This window comes from Nematolebias whitei, chromosome 15 (genome assembly GCF_014905685.2).
Source record: "Nematolebias whitei isolate Nwh7 chromosome 15, NemWhi1, whole genome shotgun sequence".
NCBI lineage: Eukaryota > Metazoa > Chordata > Actinopteri > Cyprinodontiformes > Rivulidae > Nematolebias > Nematolebias whitei.
In genome coordinates, this window is record NC_056512.1 from 4,815,470 (window position 1) to 4,833,627 (window position 18,158).

At 45.7% G+C, this 18,158-nt stretch overlaps 1 protein-coding gene across 1 annotated transcript in view; it reads left to right on the forward strand.

The window, feature by feature from the left end:
- Positions 1-18,158, forward strand: part of si:dkeyp-72e1.9 (syntaxin-binding protein 4) — a 107,642-nt gene that overhangs the window by 36,352 nt on the left and 53,132 nt on the right. The window contains exon 4 of the mRNA XM_037689307.1: positions 14,701-14,828. Within this exon, the coding sequence (XP_037545235.1) occupies positions 14,701-14,828 (128 nt within the window). The remainder of the gene's footprint in view (positions 1-14,700; positions 14,829-18,158) is intronic.

An 18,158-nucleotide genomic window follows, 5' to 3' on the forward strand; every position in this document is an offset into this window, starting at 1 on the left:
GACATTTTATTATTCAGTTTTTGCTCAATGTTTTCCCAGTTTTTATTAACAATTTCTTTACTGCCTAAAAACACACCAAGATATTTAAAACCGTCTTTTTGCCAAACGAGCCCTTGAGGGGGAACTGGGAGCCCACATGACCACTCCCTTATGGCCAGGGCTTCGCTCTTTCTCCAGTTCACCCTCGCAGCGGACAAGACAGAAAACTTTTCTGTTAGCTTGGTTAAAATATTGACATCTTGCTGATCTTTTATAAAAATGACAACATCATCAGCGTAGGCAGATAAAACCATATTGTTACTAAAGCCAGGTAAAACCAGACCATAAACACTCGAGCGTATTTTCTGGAGGAGGGGTTCCAGGGAGAGTGCGTAGAGCATCCCTGAGAGCGCGCAGCCCTGTCGAACGCCTCTACACACCCTAAAAGGAGCACACAGGTTACCATTGATCTTCAGCACACTCTCAATGTCACTGTACAGTACCTGGATCTTGGCGATAAGACCTTCACTGAACCCAAACCCCCTCATGGTTTTCCAGAGGAAACCGTGTTCAACGCGGTCAAATGCCTTTTCTTGATCTAGTGAAATCAAGCCAAATTGTAAACCCAATGAACCGGAGACCTCCAAAACGTCTCGAATTAGGTAGATGTTATCTACCATGGACTTGCTGGGGACGCAATAGGTCTGATCTCTGTGGATGACCTGCTCCATAACTTTTCCCAGCCTAGTAGCCAGGGCCTTGGAGAGGATCTTGTAGTCGGTACAGAGAAGGGACACAGGGCACCAGTTCTTTATATCTTGCAGGTTCCCTTTTTTTGGCAGCAGGGTGACGACCGCCCTGTGGCAAGACAAGGGGAGTGAACCAGTGAGCAGACTCTCATTGTATACTTCGAGCAGGTCTGTGGCTAGTATGTCCCAGTAGGCCTTGTAGAACTCCACAGTGAGTCCATCAACACCCGGGGACCTCTGGCCCTGCATGCTGAAGAGGGCTGTTTGGAGTTCTTGCAGCCCCAGGGGGTGCTCCAGTTCATTGTTGTTCTCTTCAGAGACCTGGGGTAGTTCCTTGCAGAACTCCCTGAACAGTTCCTCGTTCTCTTCATACTCGCTGTGGAACAGAGAACGGTAAAACTCCACAGCCCTTTTCCTGATATGACCTGGTTCACTCAGTTGCTGCCCTGTGTCAGACAGCAAAGAGTGGATCAGCTTTCTCTGCCCGTTCTTCCTCTCCAAGCCGAAAAAAAAGCTAGAGGGAGCATCCATCTCTGTGATGTTTTGTATCTGGGACCTGACCAATACGCCTTGGACTTTACGTTCCAGCAGGTTTGCTAAAGTTAGTCTTTTAGATTTGAGAGCTTCACTATGCTCTCGATTCCCTGTGGATTCACTAAGTCATTCTAATTCCACAATATTCATCTCCAGATTTCTGATAGATCTGGTAATGTCACGAGTAACATTCAGAGTGCGCTGCTGACTCAGCAGTTTTATCTGAACCTTCCCATAGTCCCACCATTGTTTCAGGCAGTTAAAATCAGCCTTTCTCTGTCTAAAACCAGACTAAAAACAACTTAAAATTTCTTTAAAACCTTGATCATAAGTTAGAGCTGAGTTAAAGTGTCAGTAAGCGCTTCTAGGTAAAATGTTTCTAATAAAAACACTACCTAAAAGCAACGAGTGATCTGTAAAAGCCACTGGTAAAATCTGGCATGTTTTAAACACGTTAAAATGATGTTTAAAACAGTAAAAACGATCAAGTCGAGCCATAGATATTCGGTTTTCTTTAATGTGGGACCACGTGTACTGCCTGGAGCCTGCGTGCATCCTCCTCCATACATCCACCAGGCCATGAGACGAGACCAGCCGCCGCAGAGCATGTTGGGCCGCTGGATGCGGCTCTGCATGATTACGGTCTAAAAACTCATTTTCAGTACAATTAAAATCCACTCCTATAAAAACATAATCTTCAGGCCCACAATCACCCAACTTTTCCCCAATTTAAAAAAAAAAACGCTTTTTTTCTGCATTGGTGATGGGAGCGTACATATTAATAAATACTATACTAAAATGATCAAACTGTGTCTTGACTAAAAGACACCTCCCCTGAACGACGTGTTCAATTTCTGTAGAGTTTGGGGTGAAAGCTCTAGAAAAGAGGAAGCCCACCCCTGCACTCTGGGAAGTGCCGTGACTTAAAATGACCTCCCCCCTCCACTCTCTAGCCCAGTCTGTTTCCATTAAACCATCACTGGGAGTTTCTTGCAGGTAAATAACATCTATTTTCTTTTGGTTCAAAGTTTGGTAAATTAAAGCCCGTTTTTCAGCCTCCCTCGCCCCGTTAAGATTCAAAGATGCTATTTTAAAAGAATCCATATTGGGTAAGAAGCTAAAAACAGAATACCAAAAGACTATAAAAAATAATAAAATATTACTGTGCATCATTTAATTCAGAGTTGTTTTCTAACTTTGGTCATTATTTTCTTTAATCTAAAAACTTCTGTGTCTGTAAAACCTGATACCTCTTTGTTTCTGATGTGATACCGTGCGGAAAAATAAAACAGTTTTAAATCAGGGAAAAAACTGTCAATTTTTAATCCTCTGAATCCTTTAGTGTCTTTTAAAAAATTCTTAAAAGACTCTACAGGGTATCTAGGCTCTTTGCAACTCATTTGCGACACAGATATTTCACTGCTGTCAGAAAAATAGCTCTCAGCGTCGCTGCTGTCTGACAAACCCTTCTTCTCTGCAGCCAACTTACTGGCCTGCTTACTGGCCTGCACAGCAGCGACCGTGTTCTTCCTTTTGCTTCGTCTTTGGGACGGGGTTGAAACCTCCAGCTCCATAGCCTCCTCTGTTTCATCTGTCTTTCTCTCAACTTCAATATGAAGTGACTCTGCACTGTTCTGTCCTTCATCGTGTCCATCTGCCTGCACCTCTTTTTTCTCACTTTGATCTGCACACACTAAATACTCCTCATCGCCCCTCACCCTCTCCTTTGTTCCCTGCACACTGTATCTTTCCACCACTTCACTTTTACCACCATTCACCCCATCACCACCACACACCTCCGTGCTGCCACCTTTCTCCATACACACACTCCTTATTTCTTCACAGTCTACAGCTGGCACCTCAACAGTTTCAGAACGTTCCCCGTTAGCGGGGGCTGCGGGTGGCTCCCCCGCAGAGGTGGGGGGGGCACCCGCAGCAGCAGCCCCACCCGCAGCAGCGGCGTGCGCCCCCACCGCCCCGCCCGCACCGGACAGGTCCTCCACCTGCTCGGCAGCAGCGGGCCGCTGTTTCTCCGGCTCGGCTCTGCTTGGACACATTTTAATCATGTGTCCCTCCTGACCACATCCAAAGCACTTCATGTTTGAAGAGGTTGCAAAAAGCACATAATCAAAATCGTCCAGTCTAACGTGAAAGCGCAAGTTTAGCTCTTCGTCACGTCTATTTAATGTCATGTACAGTTGTCTCCTGTGTGAGACAACATGTTTGAAAAGTGGTGATTTGAACCCTGTTAGAACTTTTCTGATGGGTGAAGCCACCTTCCCATGCTGAGACAGCTCTTTTATCAGAAAATCATCACTTATAAACGGTGGCACATTTGACAAAATAACTTTAATTGTAGGTAGCGCGAGCGGCGATACTTGTAAAAACAAACCGTTCACAGAAACGCCCACCTCCACCAGCTGTTGAGCTTGCTCCATCTTCTCTACAAACAGAACCACAGCGCCATTCATCCGAGCCGCAGACCTTATGGACCCATGTCCGATCACCTCACCGACAGCCAAACAAACTTCCTCCTCACTGCACGGAGAACCAGCGCCCACCTTGACACCATTCTTCCGTGTCAGTGCGGAGAAATCTCCACCACCAACCACCATGACACCGTCAGATGCCGGCCAGTCAGGCACGCCTGACGGCCACACCCAAACCAACAATAAAACCCTTAAAACGTGACGAAACTAAACAAAATCACAATTTAAACAAATAACATTAACACCCAGTGAAAAAACAGTAAGAAAGAAAAGTCAAAGATATAGAATAAACAACTATTCTCACACTCGCTCTTCCTCCGCTCCTCCACACACCCTCCTCTCACAAGAAGAAGAAGACAACTAACAGCAACAGTCTTGTTAATACTTTCCACAGAAAAGGACCGACTGTGCTCTCTTTGCTTGTTTCCACACGCAATTCTATCCTGTGTCATTTTGATCCCACCATTTTGACTGCAACACGTCCTGTTGAAGGTAGGACCTCTGTCAGGAATGCAAGTACCGAAGATGGGAACTTCTGGCAGGGATGCAAACAAACAAACTCAGAGATAAACTCCACACCCCCATTTGATTTGGTTCAGGTCATTTTGACCCGAAGGCCTCCTTTTGTTTCCTGGATGGTGGGCAGGAGACCCATGGGTCATTTTGACCCTAAGGTCCAGACGACGAGTACCTGGTGACCCCCCTGACCGACGCCCCCCTCTGGGGTTGTGTCATTTTGACCCGAAGGCTGTTTGTTTTCTTGGGGGTGAGGGATCCACCAGACCCACTGGTCATTTGGGCCTTTTGGACCAAATGGCTTGGACCCGAAATCTGCCAGAGCAAGTTTGACACGTACCCAGAGCTTCCCAGGTGCCCCCTGGCTCGGTAGAGACACTCAGACCAAAAATCCAATCTCGGGCCATTTTGACCTAAAGGACTCACAAGGGTTATACACTGCTTCTGTGGGATCCAAACGTACCCAGTGAACCCACTGAACTCCAGCCAAATAACTCAGAGTTATTGTCTTTTTTTTCCCATCTCATCTTTTCTAATAAACGTGGATGGCATGTGTCAGTGAAGTAGAAATATGTCATAGTTAAATTTTGGGGATAAATAACTACATCTAATTCACTTCTTGTTGTGAAGTGGCTTTTTACTTCACAACTTAAACAACTTAAGACTCTTAGAAAAGCAAAATGAGGTTTATTACACACATACAACTTGTTGTTTCATAACTTTTACACACACATGCAGACAGAAATGCTTTCAAGGTCATGCCATCCTGAACAAAATATCTGTTTTAAATCATGTCCACACTTGGAGGAATCAAGTGTCAGACTCAATTTGGCAAAAGATCATTCAGAACATTTCTTCATCCTCAATCTGTCTGAGACATGCTGTAATTCAGTTCAAGGTGGTGAACTGGCTCCATTGGTCCAAAGACAAGTTGTCCAAGATCAAAGCCAACTTGGACCCCACATTTAATCTTGTAAACAAACTCCAGCTACACTTGCATACATTCTGAACCTGTCCCAAACTGCAGACCTTTTGGCACTTTATTTATGACACCTTCTCTGGGATATGTGGAAAAACTGTGCACCCATCACCATTCATCTCACTGTTTGTGGTGGCCCCTGTGGATACATTCTTCAGCAAGTAAAAGAAGGATGTGATTACTTTTGACTCTCTTCTGGCCAGGATACTTGTTTTGTGCAATTGGAAGGACCCACACACCCCAGCATACATACAATGGATAATAGAAGTGATGTATCATATTCATCTAGAAAAAATTAGATATACCCTAAAGGGTTCTGTGGAAAGATTCTGGGACACCTGGCAACCTTTTGTGTTGTATGTTGAGGACATGTCAGTGCCTGTATAGAGACATTTGTGTAAGTGTGGCTGGTCTGGTATAGGAGTGGTGGGGGGAGTGGAAGAGTTCTCCATCTATCCATCTATCCATCCATTTCCTTCCACTTATCTGGGGTCAGGTCGCGGGGGTAGCAGCTTAAGTAGGGAGGCCCAGACTTCCCTCTCCCAAACCACTTGGGCCAGCTCCTCTGGGGGAATCCCGAGGCTTTCCCAGGCCAGACGAGAAACATAGTCCCTCCAGTGTGTCCTGGGTCTTCCTCTGGGTCTCCTCCCGGTGGGACATGCCCGGAACACCTCATTAGAGAGGCATCCAGGAGGCATCCTAACCAGATGCCCGAGCCACCTCCACTGGCTCCTCTCAATGTGGAGAAGTAGCGGCTCTACTCTGAGTCCCTCCCGGATGACTGAGCTTCTCACCCTATCTCTAAGCGAGAGCCCAGCTACCATGTGGAAAAAAATCATTTCGGCCGCCTGTATCCGTGATGACCACAGATGAGGGTAGGAACGTAGATCGACCGGTAAATTGAGAGCTTTGCCTTTTGACTCAGCTCTCTCTTCACCACATCAGACCGGTACAGCGCCCGCTTCACTGCTGATGCTGCATCTATCCGCCTATCGATCTCACGCTTCATTTTTCCCTCATTCGTGAACAAGACCCCGAGATACTTGAACTCCTCCACCTGGGGCAGGACCTCCTCCCCGACCCGGAGAGGGCACTCTACCCTTTTCTGGCTCAAGACCATGGCCTCATATTTGGAGGAACTGATCTTCATCCCAGCCGCGTCACACTCGGCTGCGAACCGCTCCAGCGAAAGCTGTAGATCACGACTTGATGAAGCCAATAGGACCACATCATCTGGAAAAAAACAGAGAAGCGATCCTAAGACCACCAAAACAGATCCCCTCAACACCTTGGCTACATCTAGAAATTCTGTCCATAAAAGTTATGAACAGAATCGGTGACAAAGGACAACCTTGGTGGAGTCCAACTCTCACTGAGAATGAGCCCGACTTACTGCCGGCAATACGGATCAAGCTCTGACACCGGTTGTACAGGGACCTAACAGCCCGTATCAAAGGGCCTGGTACTCCATACTCCCAGAGGACCCCCCACAGGGCTCCTCGAGGGACGTGGTTGAATGCCTTCTCCAAGTCCACAAAGCACATGTAGACTGGTTGGGCCAACTCCCACACACCCTCCAGGACCCTGCTGAGGATGTAGAGCTGGTCCAGTGTTCCTCGACCAGGATGAAAACCACACTGCACCTCCTGAATCTGAGGTTCGACTATTTGATGGACCCTCCTCTCCAGAACCCCTGGATAGACCTTACCAGGGAGGCTTAAGAACGTGATCCCCGTGTAGTTGGAACACACTCTATGGTCCCCCTTTTTGAATAGGGGGACCACAGCCTCATTCTGCTAATCAAGGGGAACTGCCTCCGATGTCCACGCAATATTGCAGAGTCGTGTAAGCCAACACAACCCCACAACATCCAGAGCCTTAAGGAACTCTGGGCGAATCTCATCCACCACTGGGGCCCTGCCACCGAGGAGCTTTTTTACCACCTTGGTGACCTCAGCACCAGAGATTGGAGAGCCCAACCCAAAGTCCCCAGGCTCCGCTTCCTCAGTGGAAGACGTGCCGGTGGGATTGAGGAGGTCTTTGAAGTACTCTGCCCACCGACCCACGACATCCCGAGTTGAGGTCAGCAGCACACCACCGTCCCCACCCCCCTCCCCCAAGACACCGGATGGTGGACCATAATCACCTCGAAGCCGTACGGAAGTCATTCTCCATGGCCTCTCCGTACTCCTCCCATGCCTGGGTTTTTGCCTTAGTGACCACCCAAGCCGCATGCCGCTTGAACTGCCGGTACCCATCAGCCACTTCCGGGGTCCCACAGGCCAAAAAGACCCTATAGGACTCCTTCTTCAGCCTGACAGCATCCCTCAATGCCGGTGTCCACCACAGGGTTTGAGGGTTACGCCGCGACAGGCACGACAACCTTGTGGCCACAGCTCTGATAAGCCGCCTCGACAATAGAGGCGCGGAACATGGCCCACTCGGACTCGATGTCCTCCGCCTCCCCCGGAACATTTTCATAGCTCTCTCTGAGGTGAGAGTTAAAGCTCCATCTCACGGGAGACTCTGCCAGATGTTCCCAGCAGACCCTCAAAATATGTTTGGATCTGCCAGGTCTGACCGGCATCCTCTCCCTCCATCGGAGCCGACTCACCACCAGGTAGTGGTCAGTGGACAGCTCTGCCCCTCTTTTCACCCGTGTGTCTAAGACATGCGGCCGCAGATCAGATAAGACGACAACAAAGTTGATCATCGAACTGCAGCCTCAGGTGTCCTAGTGCCAAGAGCACATATGGACACCCTTATGCTTGAACATGGTGTTCATTATGGACAATCCATGATGAGCACAGAAGTCCAACAACAGAACACCACTCGGGTTCAGATCAGGGGAGCCATTCCTCTCAACCACACCCCTCCAGGCCTTGCTGTCATTGCCCATGTGAGTGTTGAAGTCCCCCAGTAGAACAGGGGAGCCCCCAGGAGGCGCACTCTCCAGTATCCCCTCTAAGGACTCCAAAAAGTGTGGGTAATCTGAGCTGCTGTTTGGCGCAAACAACAGTCAGAACCCATCCCCCCACATGTAGGCGGAGAGAGGCTACCCTCTCGTTCACTGGGGTGAACCCCAATGTACAGGCACCAAGATGGGGGGCAACAAGTATGCCCACTCCTGCTCTGCACCTCTTGCCAGGGGCAACTCCAGAGTGGAAGAATGTCCAACCCCTCTCAAGGAAACTGATTCCAGAGCCAGAGCCATGTGTTGAGGTGAGTCTGACTATTTCTAGCCGGAACCTCTCAACCTCACACACCAGCTCAGGCTCCTTCCCCACCAGAGAGGTGACATTCCACGCACCAATAGCCAGCTTCTGTAGCTGAGGATCATACCGCCAGGGTCCCCACCGTCAGCCACCACCCATCCCACATTGCACCCGACCCCTTTGGCCCCTCCCTCAGGTGGTGAGCCCATGGGAAGGGGGACCCACGTCTCCTCTTCAGAATGTAACCGACTGGGCTCCATAGGTAAAACCCAGCCACAAGGCATTCGACAGCGTGCCCCACCTCCAGGCCTAGCTCCGGAGTGGGGGCCCCTGTGACCCACTTCCGGGCGAGGGAACATTGATTCCATTCATTTGGCTCATCATAGGGGTCTGTGTGCTTTACTTTGTCTGGTCCCTCACCTAAGACCTGTCTGCCTTGGGTGACCCTGCTAGGGGCATGAAGCTCCTGACAACATACAGTAGCTCCTAGGATCATTGGGACACTCAAACCACTCCATCAAGGTAAGGTGGCAGCCCAGGGAGGAGCTTCTGTGGAAAGATTCTGGGACATCTGGCAGTCTTTTGTGTTGTATGTTGAGGACATGTCATTGCCTTTATAGAGATATTTGTGTAAGTGTGGCTGGTCCAGTATGGGAGTGGTGAGGGGAGTGGGAGAGTTTTTTTGTTGTATTTGTGTTTAAAAAAGCAATATAAAATACCTTTTTTAAATCATGTCCACATAAATAAATAACCAGACATCAGTTCATGTACACATTTCCTGCAAATAAGCTTCCTCTAACCTTCCTAGACCATTGTGAACTCTTGGCTTTTGTATAATACACATATTTTGACCTAAAAGAATAATTTACATCAGTTACACACCCTAGGCAGTACACCCTAGTACAAGACACCCCCTTGCAAAGCTCTGACATGTTGAATGCTCACAACCTCTTCCTCTCCTTTCACCTCTATTGGTCTCGCATCACAGAGTGAAGAGGAAGAACTGGGAATACCCCCGTCTGTCTGTGCACGTTGTGAGCACATTAATTGATAAATAAGTGAAGTATCAACTTCAACTTTAGTGTGTGGCTACATCTAGAAATAAAAAAGGTCACTATCATAAATTGAGTTGCCTTATCAAAATCCAAGTTGATGGCCACCACCATAAATAGATGTTTGTGGGGGGGGGGGTGAATCAGCCACCTCTATCATTTGAGGAAACTATGCTTTCTATTGCTAAATATAAATTCCTTAAATGATTGGGGTGGCTGAACATTAACCTATGGGGGCCAGGGCCACCATACCATTGGCCACCCTCCTTCACCTAGTGGTGGATAAAATTGTCCCCTCCACTAGTCAAGATTCTTCGCTCTGTGTTGCCTTGGATAATAAAATAAAAACCTAGCTCTGTTCTTCTCCACAGTGTAACTCCTACCACTTAGATATCTGGCACTAAAAACATTTAGGTTTAAAGTACTTCATTCTCTGTTAAATTCCAGTCCAGAAAAACACTCAACTCAAAAACTAGTCAAGTCAAGTCAGATTTATTTATAGAGCACATTTAAAACAGAAACTGTTACCAAAGTGCTTACAAACATTCGATCTTCAAAACAATTCAATTCTGTTCAGTTTTTTTATATATTACCAAATCACAACAGAAGTTGTCTAAGGGCACTGTACAAAAATATTCACATACATAGAAAAGCCAAATAGTAAAGTTCTCTATCTAAGGAAGCCAGCAGTTTTGTTAAATCTTCACTTCGTCGCAGTCTTTGATCCTGAGCAAGCACAAAGGCAAAAGTTGAAAGCAGGGCTTAATTTGTAAAACGACTGATGCCGGAACACAAATAGTAGGTGGTCTGGTGGGGGGTGGGGGGTATCTCTGGGTCCTCTCCCAGAAAATTTGGGATAAAAGAGTTGTAATTTTCTGCATTTTGGTGTATTTTAACGGGTTGCTAAACATCTATGTTTACCTACATTTGATTAAATTGATTAAATGCAGGTCTCTCTTGTAAATGAGTCCTTGAGGCTCAATGAGACTAACCTGTATAAATAAAGGTTGAATTGAAAGTAATATTTCAGAATCAGAATAAACTTTATTGGAATTGCACCGGTGTACAACGCAAATATGTACGTACAGTCGTCCGAAAGATGGGCGGAGTGCACGAATCTGCAACTGTAGAAAGCGCAGCCATTTTATCCTTATCAGATAATAATCTTAGACAGGAAAAGGGGTAGAAACATGAGGGTAGATAGTGGTATTACAAAAAAAGATCTTTCACATCTTGTCTATCAGGACACGATTTGAGACATCAAAAAACTCTACCAGCAAGCACAATAGATGAAGCTTTTGTCCTTGGGTACTCATGTCCCAGGAGAAATTGATAGTCGGCCTGTCTCCAAGGCCGTCGGGAGTCAGATTTAGATAAGCTTGATTCTTGTTTTTTCTTCAGGCAGACATATTAATTTTTTCTTCAGCCTTGAGTCCATCTGGGCGCTCTGGTTCCGAAAATGCCTAAATGTGGGATTCCATTCCACTGATCCATGCTATGAGTCTCCTTCAAGCTTGAACCCACCATGCTGACGAGTCCCAGAAGCCGCAGGTGGCCTGCGATTCTCAATCGCCTCCATCTTACGGTTAAGCTCGTAAACCAGATGATTTAAAGTTCCCACAGCGAGGACCAGTCCTTCACACTGACGCAGAAGCTTTTCCATGGCCGAAACTGCTCCCGCCGTCTTCGTCAAAAGTCGATAAAACAGAGCCTCGCCGATGCCAAAAAGCAGAGTCCCTGCTATCATAATTCCAAATATATAAACGTCTTCAACATCCTCCTGAGACAGGACTGAGAGACACATCATCTGCCACACTCCCCACAAATCCATGACATACCCCACAGCGTGAGTCTCAGCTGGACAAGCCGGTTCTCCAGGACGTTGTTGCTTTGATGAAAAGCAACAACAACAAGCATGTGTGAATAGAGCAGGTCTGATTCTGTCAAGCGTCCTAACCACCCACACACACTTCACTGTTCTGACCCAAACTCTTTTCCGCTGAATTCAGTCCTGAGCATTGTTGCTCCTACTCCAGTCTCGATTGCCACTGCCTTCAGGTGCTTCAATTCTTGGTTGTCCAACTAAAGACAATCATCCATCCATTCATCCATCCATCCATTTTATGAAAGTAAATTGGACTGTGTTTTCAATATTTTGATCGCTGTTAGAAAAAATAGTGCCCTTGTTTTGAAACTTGATGCAATGTGAATACTACACATCAAACATTTCTCTTGTATTTTTTTTTTACTGTAAGCTTTTTCATTTATTTTGTCTGATATGTATGCAGGAGTTCTGACACATCAGCAGTTGTGCGTGCTCTGTAATGTCCTAAAGAGGGGGGACTCTGGTGTAGATAACTCAGTGGTGCAGGCAGGCAATCCAGGACTCAAGATATATTTTAAATAAAGGATTTATTTACAATAAATAATGGGAAAAGCTGACAGAGCAGCAAAAACTCACATAGACAATCCAGGGGTGCACAGGGAGTAGATAGGACATCACCAGAGGACAGCTAACAATGCCAGCACAAAGGACTAACACAGAGACGCAGACTATATACAGTGATTAATGAGACAACACACCTGTGAGGACACACAGCTGAAACACATTAGGGGAAATGATAAACTAGGAAACCAGGGAGGGCAGGAACAGAGACACAACAACAGATGGAAGTGACGAACCGAGGTGAGGCGGTGAACTGAGATGAGACGACAAACCGAGATGAACCAGGGCGAGGTGAAGAGACCCTAGGTGCTGCAGGCAACACAGAGGCCTCCGTGAGTGTCGGCAGGGGCTGGTTCAGACTCTTTGTTGGCAGGGGCTGGCTTGGACTCTTTGTTGGCAGGGGCTGGCTCAGACTCTGTCGGCAGGGGCTGGCTCAGACTCTTCCGTCAGTAGGGGCGATGAGGCTGCCTCATGCACAGCGAGGAAGAAGACCCTGGATGAGTCAAGGGACCAAGGTGAGGTGATGCTGCCTTGGGACCCACTGGAAGCTTGGGACCCACTGAAGGCTTGGGACCCACTGGAGGCTTGGGACCCCTGGGCTGAGGCATGGAACCTTCTGCTGGCTTAGGACCCCTGGAGGAGACGTGGACCCTGGACGAGACATCGAGGCCTCTGTGGATGTTGAGTTGTCGGTGGACCTGGGACCCTCTGAGGACGTTGAGGCGTTAGTGGACCTGGGACCCTCAGAGGATGTCAAGGCATCGGCAGACCTGGGACCCTCTGAGGATGTCAAGGCATCGGCAGACCTGGGACCCTCTGAGGATGTCGAGGTGTCCGCAGACCTGGGACCCTCTGAGGACGTTGAGGCGTCGGTGAACCTGGAACCCTCTGTAGACATCAAGGCGTCTGGAGACTCTGGAGACACTTCTGCAGGCGCGGGGCTCTCTGTAGGCAAGTGGGGGCTTGGGTACTCCCCCACCTTTGAAATTATCCCCAGCCCTTCAGACTGTATGTGTGAAGACTCAGATGAAGGGCTAGAACTGGTGGAGGTCCAAGCATCTGACTGTCGGTGGAGGAACTCTAGCCTGCTCCTTTCCCCCAGTAGCTTGTCCAAAAACTCCATCATGCCCGGAGAGACACACAGTCCAGGGAGACAAAAATATTCACTAATCATGTCATCTGTGACCACAAACCCTTCCTATAGATCATTGGAGGTGGCCACCGTGTCCACATATCTTTAGATTGTCTTATCCAACTGCTGATAGTCCTCGTCAGATAGATTAGCCATGAATTGGCTGCCTGCTGGGTTTTTGTTTGGTGCTGGCATTCTATCGTAAAGGGGGGGTGGGGGGGGTGGGGGGCTCTGTTGTTGATAACCCAATGGTGCAGGCAGGCAATCTAGGACTCAAGAGATATATTAGATAAATTATTTATTTACAATAAATAACAGAAAAAGAGTCCAGGGCAGCAAAAACTCACAGACAATCCAGGGGTGCACAGGGAGTAGACAGGACATCACCAGAGGACAGCTAACAATGCCAGCACAAAGGATTAACACAGAGATGCAGACTATATACAGTGACTAATGAGACAACACACCTGTGAGGACACGCAGCTGAAACACATTAGGGGAAATGATAAACTAGGAAACTAGGGAGTGCAAGAACAGAGACACAACACCAGATGGAGGCATACACTAGGAGAACACAAACACTATAAAAGACAGAAACTAAGGATTAGAAGAACATAGGACATAAACACAACACAAGATGGGGCTAGGCACGAGAAAAACAGACCACAATCCCTACAGTAGAGCTGTCTGGAGACGTTCCTGTGCATAACGTGCACTGTACGCAGAGCGCGCCGTTGAAGGTGTTAGATAAAGACACTTCATCCCAAGTTTCTGGACACACAGATAATAAACAATTGCAATAGTCCAGATAATAAACAATTGCAATAGTCCAACCTAGATGTGATAAATGCATGGATCTGTTTTTCTGCATCATTTTGATGAATTAAAATTTATCCTATGCTGTTTAATAATTTAATAATTTAACCTAATGGAAGCATATATATAAAGTAGAGTATTGGTCCAAGCACTGAACCCTGAGGAATTCCATGACTAACTTTGGTTTATGAATAAGATTCATATAAATGAATTAAATATTAATTTACAAAGTGGAATCTATCAAATAAGTATGATTTAAACCATTTTAGAGCTGTGCCTTTAATCCCAATATCATATTTTCTTCAAGTCTCTCAGAGACAAGGACATTGGCGTACTGCTTGTTTGATAGGCATGGTCTGAATTAGCACATGAAGCTTTTACATTTATTTCATTTTACAGTATTTATTACAGTATAACTTTGTACTTATTTATGTTATTAACTTTTATTATTTATTGGCAGGTATTTTAAGTTGTTGAAGTTATTGGATATTTTACCCATTAAATTTTTTTTTTCAATTTGAGCATACATAGTTTCAAAAACTTTTTTCAATTATAAATAATTATGCAATGATGCTTCCATGTGGCAACTCCAAAACTTTTTAAAGAAAGTTTAAAAGAAGAAGTTTAAAAGAATTTCCTGTTTGTTTAGGTTCAGTTTATTTGGTTTATTTTAAGACATACAAACCCTCCAGTTACTTTTTACCGATTGACATCATGATGTGCAGCATAGATTGTTACCAAGCTGCTTTAGTGACTATCTTTTTTATCTTTATGCTTGTCTTTTGGTTCTCAGACTTTGAAGAAGCTTCCAGAAACACATTTCAGCAGGAACTGGAGGATCTAGGATTGGGGGCAGTTCCTTTCACATTCTCCTACCACGAAGCAGCCAGTCTAATGGACACATCGGCCTTCCACTCACCTGTAAGCGTCTCTTACAGTATTTAACAATGAAACTGTCCTAAAACCATACAAAACAAAGAACACAGAAACAAATGAAAGGATAAGAATGACTAGAAAACACAAAATAACTTTAATTTAAACAAATGCACAAAGAACAAAACATTGGTTACGTATTGTAACCCCAGATTCTGAGTATGGGCGCAGAGCTGCCACTGATGGGTTCCACCCCGCATGCAGCGTGTCAAAACTGAAAAAACTAATCCACACCCACCCACTGTGTGGGCGTCACCTCTGGACCGTATAAACTGTGTCGGGTCCTTAGATTTACTACTTTACCTACTTTTCTTCAGCCACTCAAGAGTCAGCGAGGCCCAGATCTTAAAGGGCTGCACCCATACTCATAGAATCTGGGGTTACAGTACGTAACCAACGTTCTATTTTGTATGAGCTTTTTGTATGCCACTGATGGGATAAAGGGCAAAGCAGGATGTAGTCTATGCCTCTCAGGGTCCATCCAAAACCATGAGCCCACAGACAAAAAACTGCCTAATACAAACATTTCTGACTCTACATTCAAGTGTAATAACGCATTGCTGATCAATGCGCTCGGTACGCACTGGTAGCAGGCGTGTACCTTCTGTGCTGGACTGAGGCTGAGTGTTCAGCTTACTCACACAGTTGGCAACGAAAGGGTGAAGGGAGGGAGCTTCCGCATAGAGGAAGTTCCCCTGCTTGAATGTCAGACAGAGAAAAAAAAAACACCTAAGAGGAGCGAGCAGGGTTGAAAAAAATGAGTGAAGATGGCTGTGACATCACTCAGACAGGACTCTGAAAACCGAGTGTGTCAAAGACAGGCAAGTTCACAAGTTGTGTTTATTTGTGTAGCGCACTAGAAGTGGACCAATAGGGAACAGGCACTAAGGTCGTTTTCACACCAGATAGTCTGGTAGACTCGGTTCGGGACCAATATTCATGACATTTTGTTTACATTTGAGCTGGTGCGTTTGCATTCACACTACACAGTGCAGTCAAGTCAACCTATTGAACCAACCTATTCCCCCGCTCGCCTGTGGGGGCACTGCACCAAGAACTACTGAAAGAAACTACACAAAAACCTCTGAAAACATGTCTTCTTCTTCTGTAAATAAAAACAAAAACGAAGTGGCATCAAGTTTTAGCAGTTTTAGGAGTTATATTTTGTCATTTTTCAAAAATGGACTTAGCATGAGCAGAAGATGAGACAGAAGACCATGGAGAATATTGTTTTTGAATATTGAGCGGGGCCCAGTCTGTTTGCATTCACACTGTACTCAAACCGCGCTGGAGTTCTCTTCTACCGGACCGAGACCTATGTTTTAGCCCGGGCTAGAGTTCGCCTTTTTGTTCCGTGACAGAGTTTGATGGCGCGTTCACACCTCCCTAAACAAACCGGACTTTCTAGAAAAACGAGCTACAGTTCGATTAAAGCAGACTAAACAGGGCTGCTGTGAATGCACCCTAAATGTCTACTAGGTTCCGCCAAGAGTAATGATGTCACACTAATTGAATACTGAACTGATAATTTTATTGCCTCCCACAAGCATTTAGAGTTTACAAATGTTGAAAAATAAAATACAAGCAAAATTAAATAGAGCTCTTTCTTTTTTTTTATGAAAAAATAAAATTAAAATAAGTTCAGTTCTTTAGTAACGTTGCTACCCGGGTAGTGTTGTGTATGGAATCTTATCTGTAACCCAAGATGGATTTTCCGGATTGTGAAGGTTCTTCTGTGCAATGATGTCCCAGATGGCCACACTGTTTACACCTGTCCACAGTTCGCATGGGCTCAGTTCGCCATCGCAATCAAAGAATCCAGAGTCACTATAAAACCAATCGAAATTTCCATAAGCTATTACCCAACAAGTGGTCACCTTGGTCTCTCACTGGGATTTCCACAGATAATTCTCAATGAGTGGTCACTTCTGTCACTCATAGACAGGTTGTAAGGTCCACAGTTTGGTCGGTCAGCGCATGTGTAAAGAGCATGCCTCAGAATATAGGGAAAATCACGTTGGTTAAATTCATCTCAGTAAAAACTGAGTGCCCTCTGCTGGACCTTCCCAGTATTACAACCTAATTTACAGATATGGGTTTAGTAGCCAAATGTTTCATGTGGGTTACATTTGTCATATACAAGGTTAACACAGGGTTAACAGTACAATGAAACGCTTAGGATGAGAAGAACCAAGTTGACTCGCTAAAAAAAATCAAAGAAGAAACCAACAAGAAAAAACAAAAAAGCATGCAATAAAGGTACACAAAATAAAGTACCAAAAAGTGAAAAAGTAATTAATTAAAATATCCTGATGCATGCTCAATAATCCAGGTAGAAAAATCCAAAAAAGTTCAATCTGGTCCTCTGGACATTCAAAATAAACAAAAAAAACAAACAAAAAAAATAAAATATATAGAAACGTTTCGTCTCTCATCCATCACTTACAATGTTTCCAAATATCTGGCGTCTGTACTCATCCCTTTAGTTGGCAGCTCAGAACACCACATACAGAACACCATGGACTTTGTGGATAAGGTGAGGGATGTCATCATGGAGACTGATGAAACAATGGTCTCTTTTGATGTCACATCACTCTTTACGTGCATTCCTGTTGATGATGCAGTAGAGGTGGTCAGTTTAAGATTAAAATCAGACACCACTCTGAGCAGCAGGACCACGCTTTCCACAGAACAACTGTGTCAACTCTTGAAACTGTGCCTGCAGTCAACCTACTTCACATATGGGGAGCAATATTATAGGCAGAAACATGGGTGTGCTATGGGGTCTCCAGTTTCTCCTATTGTTGCCAACCTGTACATGGAGGAGGTAGAAAAGAGAGCCTTGACGTCCTTTTCAGGGACACCACCAAGTCATTGGTTCAGGTATGTTGACGACACCTGGGTTAAAATTAAATCTCAGGAAGTCCAACATTTTACTGACCACATCAACTCTGTGGATAAATACAAGTTCACATGAGAAGATGTAAAAAATGGCAGGTTGGCTTTCTTGGACTGTGAGGTCTCAGTCTCTGATAGAGGACATCTGCAAACCGAGGTGTACCGCAAACCCACCCACACAGACCAGTATTTGCAGTTTGACTCCCATCACCCTATGGAGCACAAGTTAGGAGTCATCAGGACTCAGTATCACAGAGCAGACAGCATCCCCACTAACTCGGGAGCCAGGCAGAAGGAGAAATCCTACACAAAACAGGCTCTAGAGCAATGTGGATATCCTAACTGGGCCTTCCTGAAAGCAGAGAAGAAACCCAAACAGGACTCCAGTCAGCCATCAGGTGAAAAGGAGGAACCCAGACC